Source organism: Alosa sapidissima, chromosome 13, assembly GCF_018492685.1.
Source record: "Alosa sapidissima isolate fAloSap1 chromosome 13, fAloSap1.pri, whole genome shotgun sequence".
Taxonomy (NCBI): domain Eukaryota; kingdom Metazoa; phylum Chordata; class Actinopteri; order Clupeiformes; family Clupeidae; genus Alosa; species Alosa sapidissima.
The window spans coordinates 20,172,853-20,181,770 of NC_055969.1; the positions used below are offsets into that span (position 1 = coordinate 20,172,853).

An 8,918-nucleotide genomic window follows, 5' to 3' on the forward strand; every position below is an offset into this window, starting at 1 on the left:
GACAAGTTAGCGCAGCAGTAAGTGCTACATCCATACTGTCAGTGTCAGTTCTAGTGCTAAAAGAGCAGATACTCTCTGAAGAGCTGGGTCTTCAGGAGTTTTTTGAAGGTAGAGAGGGATGCCCCTGCTCTGGTAGGCAGCGTTCCACCCACGGGGAACAACAGATGAGAAAAGTTTGGATTGCCCTGAGAGTACGGGTGGCAGAGTCAGACGTCGTTCATCTGAGGAGCGCAATTATGGTCGGGAGGTAACACATGCCTGTATGATAATTGAGTGCAAACCTGGAGACTACTTTGTAGGCAAGTGTCAGTGATTTGAATATGATGCGGTCGGCTTTAGGTAGCCAGTGTAGCTCGGTGAGCAGCGGATTAACATTTTGGGTTGGTTGAAGACCAGGCGCGCCGCCGCGTTCTGGATCATCTGAAGGAGTTTCACTTTGCAGGCTGGGAGACCTGTTAGGAAGGCTTTACAGTAATCAAGTCGTGAGATGACTATGGCCTGTATCAGGAATTGGGTAGCATATCGAGTCAGGTAAGGCCTGATTTTCCGTATGTTGTAAAGTGCGAAACAGCAAAGGTTAGTTGGTTAGTTGGTTATTGAGCATGACTCCTAAATGGGCAGCCGTGGCCCACTGGTTAGCACTCTGGACTTGTAACCGGAGGGTTGCCGGTTCGAGCCCCGACCAGTGGGCCGCGGCTGAAGTGCCCTTGAGCAAGGCACCTACTGTAACCCCTCACTGCTCCCCGAGCGCTGCCGTTGAAGCAGGCAGCTCACTGGGCCGGGATTAGTGTGTGCTTCACCTCACTGTGTGTTCACTGTGTGCTCTTTGTGTTTCACTAATTCACCGATTGGGTTAAAATGCAGAGACCAAATTTCCCTCACGGGATCAAAAAAGTATATATACTTTTACTTATACTTAAATATCTTGCAACCCTGGTAGGTGCAACAGACAGGGAGTTAATTTTGATGTTGATGTGATGGTGTGTTGTAGGTTTGGCTGGGAGAACAAGCAGTTCAGTTTTTAAGAGCGGGCCCAGACCTGACCAGACCTAGCAATCACTTTGTTGTAATCCAAAAGCAGACATAACGTTGCTGTTGGTTTATCTAATATAGTAGTTAGGTTGATATGAGAGAAAAAAAAAAATCATAATCATGATTATCTTAGTCACTGTTGAAATCACGACTATCAAACACTAGCACCCATTGCCTATGGAAATGTCTCTTTCTTTTAAGTTCAATAAATGCAATTGGTTTTTAACAGTGTTTCCAAATACATAATTGCAAAAAGGAACAGTTGATGTTGTTGTTGTTGTTGTTGTTATCATACTTGAAATGGAAATGGAATTAAGAGCGTAGCAGGTTCTGTCCAGAGTGGGAGAAGACGCTTCCTAGTGTCATGGTCTCTGAGCAACAGACCAATAAATCATCAGCATTCAGCGCTAACTGATGAACCATGTGACCTCGAAAGAGACAGGAAAACCTTGAAGTGCCACTTTGATCACTCAGCACATATATGTACCTGCACACACACATGTTCTTGCACACACACACTTTAAGGTTTAATTTACGTGTGTGTCACACTGTGAGCAAGGCCAGTGGCCATAACTCAGTGTAATGAGACCACACTTCTCCCCCTGAGAGTTCATCTGAACGAACACACACACACACACACACACACACACACACACACACACACACACACGTCATCATAAAAGACCACTAGTTTACGCATGGAAATCCCCATCTGCATCCAAAAACTCACACAGGCAGAGCTTTTTTAAAACCCAGAGCCAAAAACACAGCCATTCAAAACTTCACACAAAACAATGACTGAGGATTCCCTTGTGCTGATGTGTGGTTTTTAAACACAGGGGGAGAAAACAAGAATATCTCCAGATCTACACAAAAGGCAATCATGCCTGCAAATATGTAACATTGTGCATGTACTTTTAAATCTGTGCCATCCGTAGCACACACACGCGCACGCGCACACACGCACGCGCACACACGCACACGCACACGCACGCACGTATATATATATGTCTTACCTCGCATGTGTTGTAGTCCTCCGAATCTAAGAGCTGACAAAGTTTGGGCAGAAGCTCTGGCCAGTTCTGCAGTTCACCCTTTGAAGCAATGGTGGTGATCAGGATACCTAGAACGAGAGAGAGAGAGAGAGAGAGAGAGAGAGAGAGATGAGTATGAGAGTATGAGATGAGTGTTAAACGTGTGAGCATTTCTCCAGCTCCCTCTGGATGTGTGTGTGGCCCGGGTGTGTGTGTGTGTGTGTGTGTGTGTGTGTGTGTGTGTGTGTGTGTGTGTGTGAGAGAGTGAGAGAGAGAAAATATGTCTTTCTTATGCATGTCTATGTATCTCATGTCTTTCAGCATAGTGGAGTCTTCTGTGGACAGTCAGACCAATTAGATTATAATGCAGTCTTCACTGCACATTCAAAACACTCAGATCATGACGCAATCTTCCCTGCACATTCAAAACGCACATTCAAAAGACTCAGATCATGACGCAATCTTCCCTGCACATTCAAAGCACTTAGATCATAACCTGTGGGCTAGTGGGTTAGCGAGGTATGTTGCGCTCAAAGCCAGGGTATACTGTGACACGAAAGTGGCTCTGTTTTAGCGTCGATGTATCACCATGGTGTCTTATGCTGCCAACCAACCTAGTTATAGCTCAAATCGTGTAAAACTACCGCCCACTGACCAATCAATTATCTTGAAAAACGAAGTTCACATGTGTAGGATTCATAGGATAGGATAGGATAAGTCATATACATGCATCTTACAGGTGGAGCTCCGCCTCTACAAACATGTTGGATCTCGCAGGCGCTTCAACAGTGTTGTGCATGCAAATATGCCACTATGGACGTAGACACTAAAAATTTCCATCTTGTGCGTCTCCACGTTTCACGATTGGCCAACATGATCCCAACATCGAGAACGCGCACAGATCTGAGCTGAAAGCCTAATTTAACAAATATATCACATAACTGCTATCGTAGCATCACTTAACGTATACCCCTGAGTCAAGGCTTTGTGTAGCCTCGATATGTCTAGATAGCCTAGATATGTCTAACGTGCTTCGTAGTATACCCCACGTAGTATACCCCACAGGGGTGTAGTGGAGGCTAAGCACAAGTAAACGCAGTTTATCCACCTCTGAAATTTCAGAGAATAGTTTATCCACCTCTTATTGGAGTTTATCCTCTCAGAGTTCACAATATGTACGTACACTCATCAAAACTCTAGGAACCATTTAACACCATTTAATACATTGGACAATAACCTCCACAATCATCAAACATACTTAATAAAAATCCGATACCGCATGGCGCAGTCCACCTTACCGTTATCAGAGAATTCAAAGTTTACCCAGATCATAATTGTAGCTTTCTGTTCAGTGAAAATGATCCCAGCACAATTTCCTTACACAACGCAAACTCTCAGATCATAATGAAGTCTTCCAGCGCAGTGAGAACTAACACATCAGGAGAGAACAGCTTTATTCCCCCTCAGAGTGAAACCTTTATTGAATTCATTTTTTTTATTTTAAGTAATTTATTTTCTCTTACAGCGTCTTGTGGGAATGGACACTAAATATTCAGGCCAAAATGCATATTGATCTCCTGGCAACCAGGCAAGTACGATAAACAGTGTATGAAAGCAACAAATGCATCTCAGACATTGTTGTTTCAACTGGTGCGCAAATAGGACTCGTACATGGAACGACTGAAAAGGTGTTGCATTCAGATTGGAGGTAATGCCTTATTTACTTTTCAATGATGGTGGGAAATACAATGGACCAGAGCAAAAACAATGATTATGCAGGCTTGTCTAGTAAAACCTTTGAATGATCACAAATGCTGAGAAAGAAAAAAAAAAACAAGATTCTTCAGAGACACTCTCTGCCCTAATTCTGAAATATCAGAACTATAATCTCCATGGCAACAGAGAATGATAGCAAGATTGCTTTTTCTCCTATCAAAAACCATAGCCTATATAATGAAAAATGTCCTGACCAAAGAACTACTGGGTAAATGAATAATAACTGTGCCACAGCCATATCACTACTACAGACACCATGGCACCAAACAGTCTAGCAGGCACTGCCCCAGGCTTCTGAAGCAGCGCGTCCTTAAGGGGTCTGTTTACCAAGCGACCGTTAATGACCACAGCTAGCAGCTCCTCCTGACTCACGGAGTGGGTGTGACGCCTGTCAGCCATATTGATTTTACCAATCTGCCTCCTGTCGATCTCATCTCCTCCTCTGGCCCTGACACGGTGTAAGCCGGCGATGAGATCTTTAGGGAGGAACCCAAGGCCGGACAAAAGCAAATGTCAGAACCCCATGGCTTATCAAGGTAATATGCACATGGACACAGAGCAACATGACCAACAACTGGCCGTGCTTAATCTAGCACTTACCACTTGACCATCCCTCCTCTAGAACTGTCTCGATTTTATGTGATTAGTACGTATTGCTGCACTAACATGTCCTTGTCCACTGTACCCAGGGGTTAAAGTGTGTGTGTGTGTGTGGGGGGGGGGACACAGTTCAGCCACCTCAGATAAATGAATAGAAAATATATTCTTTCATACCAACGATATAGTGCGATGATATTGTGAAAATAAATGGTGAGTTAATTTTTCGTGTGTACAGAGATGACCAAGAAGCTAGCAATTCTTGTCCAAAATTATTTGCTACACCACGATACTCAATATTGTCCAACGTGAGTCACTTTTCCCCGTAGCACCGACACTGGATTTTAGGGTTCCCCCACCTGCCAAATCCCACTTTAACCACTGACTGCACCTAAACTGTTGCTGTTTTTGTAAGTCGCTTTGGATAAAAGCGTCACCTAACGACTAAACGTAAATGTAACACAGCAGATCAGATCAGCACATTCACATTCAGCGGACCTGCGTAGACCCAAAAACTGGCTTAAACCGTTTAACAGGCTAAATTAGATTTGTTCTGGCGACTCTGCATTTGGAATGACATTTAGCCCTGACCTAAAGCTGACCCCTATGCTGGAGACCTCATTTTCCTGATGTCTGAATGCTAGTCTTAGCGATTCTTAATTATATAAGAAAAGGGCAGACTTGGGGACTAGATCCATAGCTACTGGCTCTGGAATGCGTCCACCTGGCTCTGATACGGCCCTAATGCGGCACTGATCGGGCCCCAATCTAGCCCTTATACGGCCCCAATATGGGTCTGATCTGACGAGGTTCCAGACACACCCCTGTGTCCTCACTCACTCCTACACCCTGGTCAGATGCATGCACATACATACTGTACATGTCCATCAGTATGCTGCAGTAAGGGCACTTAATGTGAAATGGGACCTGTTGACATAACTCAGAACCACGACAGGCTTATACTATTTTTTAAATATTGTGTCTGTGTGTGTGTGTGAATCTCCCTGGGTAGGTTCCCCTGACAAGAAAAGCGGACGGATAGCATCAGGAGTCTCTGATGTCCTGTGTGTGTGTGTGTGTGTGTGTGTACTCACCCACAGTGGCCCGGATCAGGGGCGAGGAATCTCCGATATTCTGCAGGCACTCGTTCTTGATGAACTCAGACACGCCGTTGGGGAAATTCTGGTAGTGGGCTTTCACATTGTTTTTGAGGATGAGTCCACTTAGGGAGCGAGTGGGCTCGTCTAGGTGCAGGGACAGAGCAGCAGACAGGAAGCAGGTTTAATATGGCTCACTCAGAGTGGCACAGAGAGCCCAGTCTTGGGTATGATCCAGCCTAGAGTATGGTCCGGTCTTGTGAGTGAGAAACTAATCTTCTGTCACTTGTCCATCCAACAGCTCTCTGTTTATGGATCTACTCCACAGACGTATGCCATCTCAGCTGCCACACACATACGCACACATATGCGCACACGCGCACACACACACACACACACTCAAACGCACACTCAAACACACAGCTCCTGACCTGCAACTCTGAGGGCAAAGGTCATGATGTGCTTGATACTGTGACCTTAGGCTGACTGCGATGCCTGCAGCAAATCCCCAACTGCAGAAAATCCCCGACAGCATCCCTCATGGACCCATCAAAGCCGTACAGACACCCAGGGCCCAAACAGGATGTCAACAGGGGCTGCTGGCCAATCCTTCACCACTGCCAATTTCGTCTCTTAACTAAATCAACAGTTAGCACGCCACATACTGTATATACATACATAAGCTGAATCAAATGCCCCTTTACCAAGTGCTTTGCTTGCTACCCGTGCTCTGTTCCCTGAAGTGCAATAGCCCTCCAAATTAACATTAGAAACGTTCGTTATAAAAGAGTGCAGAAACTAACGGGGGTTCACGTGGGAGGTGCTACTGACAAGCAGCAGCCAGCCAGCATGGCTCGATCCTACTCATTTCAGCAGCACGAGAGAAGTCTGCTCAACCGTCTGTCACTCTGGCAAGAGTTTGACAACCCGACTATCAGGGATTTAAAATTAGCGCGACCCATATTCTTCCAGAGATTTATCCTCTGTACATGCTGCCAAGAACATGTACTGTACGAGTGCCTGTGAAAACTGACAACCTAGGATATGCTCCCCAACAGTGTCAGCACTGGCTTTCTGCATGTCTGACAGAAGAATTTACTGATCTTACCTTCTGATTTTAATTTTGTCAGGACAAATATCAGGTAGTTGTTGAAGTCTGGATACTGGTTGAGTTGCTCCAGTTTCTGTGGGGTGTCGTCAAGGAAAGATTAGACCTACACAGGACATTAAGCATGCACACATATTTATGAAAGAGACTGGGTGTGTGATGGAGGTGTTGGTGGTAGGGATGTATTAGCACGTTTCTTTTCTGTGACAGATAAGCTTACTGATTCCTATTTCTAAGGAGCGGTCATTATAGAGAACCTAGTGATATCACTGTCATCAGGGATGTTGACAGGTTTATGTCCGTGAAACATTAGACATGGCGCAGCAGTGGATTAAAATAATAAACAAAGGCTTAGGATAATCCCCGGCAAACAAAAGACAAAGATGTAAACCTACACATGACCTGTGTTACAGACATTGACTAGGTATTTTGTCGATTCAAATAAAAATGGTGTTGTTTATTGTGGTAGTCCGTAAACAAACCATCAATGACCGTCACGCTCGCAGAAGACAAGCGACAACCTCACTCATCGGTGGAAATGATGACAGTATGGGGAGATGTCCTTCAAAACAAAACATGTCCTTCTCACAAGTGAGACGTTTAGAGACAAAGGGGTGTGGGCAAGTTGTGTTTCCTGACTGATACAGACATAATCGACAGACTACGGCTATAACAATAGATCATGAATGACAAGGTAAAGACAATTAAACCAATCGTATATTCATCGTTCTATTGTGCGGAGCAGCGTATTATATAGGCAACAATTAGCTCGCCTCCTATGCAACACATATAGCCTAAGGAATGCGAATGTCATTCCAATAAATATCATCAATTAACCAATTAACACTTGAGTCAAACTAGTCCAGCAGAAATACGTCGCTCAGCCTTTCATTTCTTTGTCATGAGATTTGGAATTCAGTGTAGTACACAGACAATTAAACACCCAACTCGTAATGCAAATGGTTGTACATCAGCCAACAACAATTCAGGCCCTAATAAAACATCCTTGTGGTCAAAATCCGAGGCATGCCTTACCGAAAGGTTAAAGTAATTGGACGGCTGTTCATATAAACACCAAGTGCCGAGTCGCAAATATCAAAACTCGACTCGCCCTGCCACCAAGCAATTGACATGACACTCATTCCTTCTTAGCCGACAGGGACAGCCATGTCATCTTGTTGAGGAATACCAACGCAATCAGGTGAACAATAATGTAATGTTAGACAGGGAAAATTAAGGAATAAAATAGCATAAACATGCCCTCTCCACCTAAGTGTACGGGTAGCTTGATCAGCTGTGTTAGCCCAAGGGCTAGCTCACGCAGCGCTTACCATTCACACTTCTATTGTGTTTGTCACACAGCTGACACAAAATCTGACTTCAGCACCAAGGATACTTGTTGGACGGATCTTTGCGTTGTGGTATCCGGAGACTGGGACTCTTTCAGAAGCTGAAGAATCTGTTGAAGTCCTTGCTCGTCTGGTTTCCAAGCGCACTCCATCTTAGCTCTGTCTCTCTCTCTCTCTCTGGGTTGCTGCAGTGGCAACAGACAGACAGACACGTTCTCGATTTAAGCCCATGTCCCGCTTTTAAGAAAACAGACGCATGCAATGACTGCAGAATGTCTCTTTAACAACACTGCTGTTGAACTTACCTTGACAAGTTCTTCCTTCTAAAATATTAAAGTCTGAGATTCACATACATGGGCCTGACAGGAACATTCCGTTTTGCAATAAGAGCTTCACATAGGGAGTCATGGCGCATTTGGTCATATCCCCACAGAGGCGCATCAGGGTCCTAAAGCACGCCCTTTAAGGCCGTCCTATCAAATCCCAATGTGACAACTGAAACGCAATCACAACAATATGTAGGCTATTTTTTCCCCCACCTCAACCTCGTTTTCGAGTTGGACCTTAGTCAAAGACCTTCATCAAAAATACAATGGGCCGGAGAAACCATGACATATTAGCCCACAATTACACATGTTTATATTCGGCTATAGTCCAGCAGGCCCATCATAAATCATTGTCTGTGTCAGATAGGCTAAGGCAATTTACTGACCGTGCATTGACTCCATTGTCAGTGCCTGCATTGCAGCTTATTTGGATACAAAGCCTAAATCACATCCTTAGATCCTGTCTGGTCCTCTCTCTCAATTCAATTCAAGGTTTCTTTATTTGTATGACTGTAGGTACAGTGTTGCCAAAGCACAAAACAAAAGAGCATAACAATTTTTACCATCACAGTTAAACATGGGGAAACAGGGAAACAGTA

The 8,918-nt window shown here is 44.5% G+C and overlaps 1 protein-coding gene across 3 annotated transcripts in view; it reads right to left on the bottom strand.

Moving 5' to 3' along the window:
• Positions 1-8,432, bottom strand: part of tnpo1 (transportin 1) — a 31,141-nt gene extending 22,709 nt beyond the window's left edge. For all 3 annotated transcript variants that reach the window (XR_006021579.1, XM_042059359.1, XM_042059358.1), the window contains exons 1-5: positions 8,299-8,432; positions 8,041-8,178; positions 6,645-6,720; positions 5,534-5,683; positions 2,049-2,155 (exon numbers count right to left, since the gene is read on the bottom strand). Coding sequence is in view for 2 of the 3 variants with exons in the window: in XM_042059359.1 (XP_041915293.1) it covers positions 2,049-2,155; positions 5,534-5,683; positions 6,645-6,720; positions 8,041-8,145 (438 nt within the window). In the remaining variant the exon portion in view is untranslated. The remainder of the gene's footprint in view (positions 1-2,048; positions 2,156-5,533; positions 5,684-6,644; positions 6,721-8,040; positions 8,179-8,298) is intronic.
• Positions 8,433-8,918: the final 486 nt, after the last annotated feature.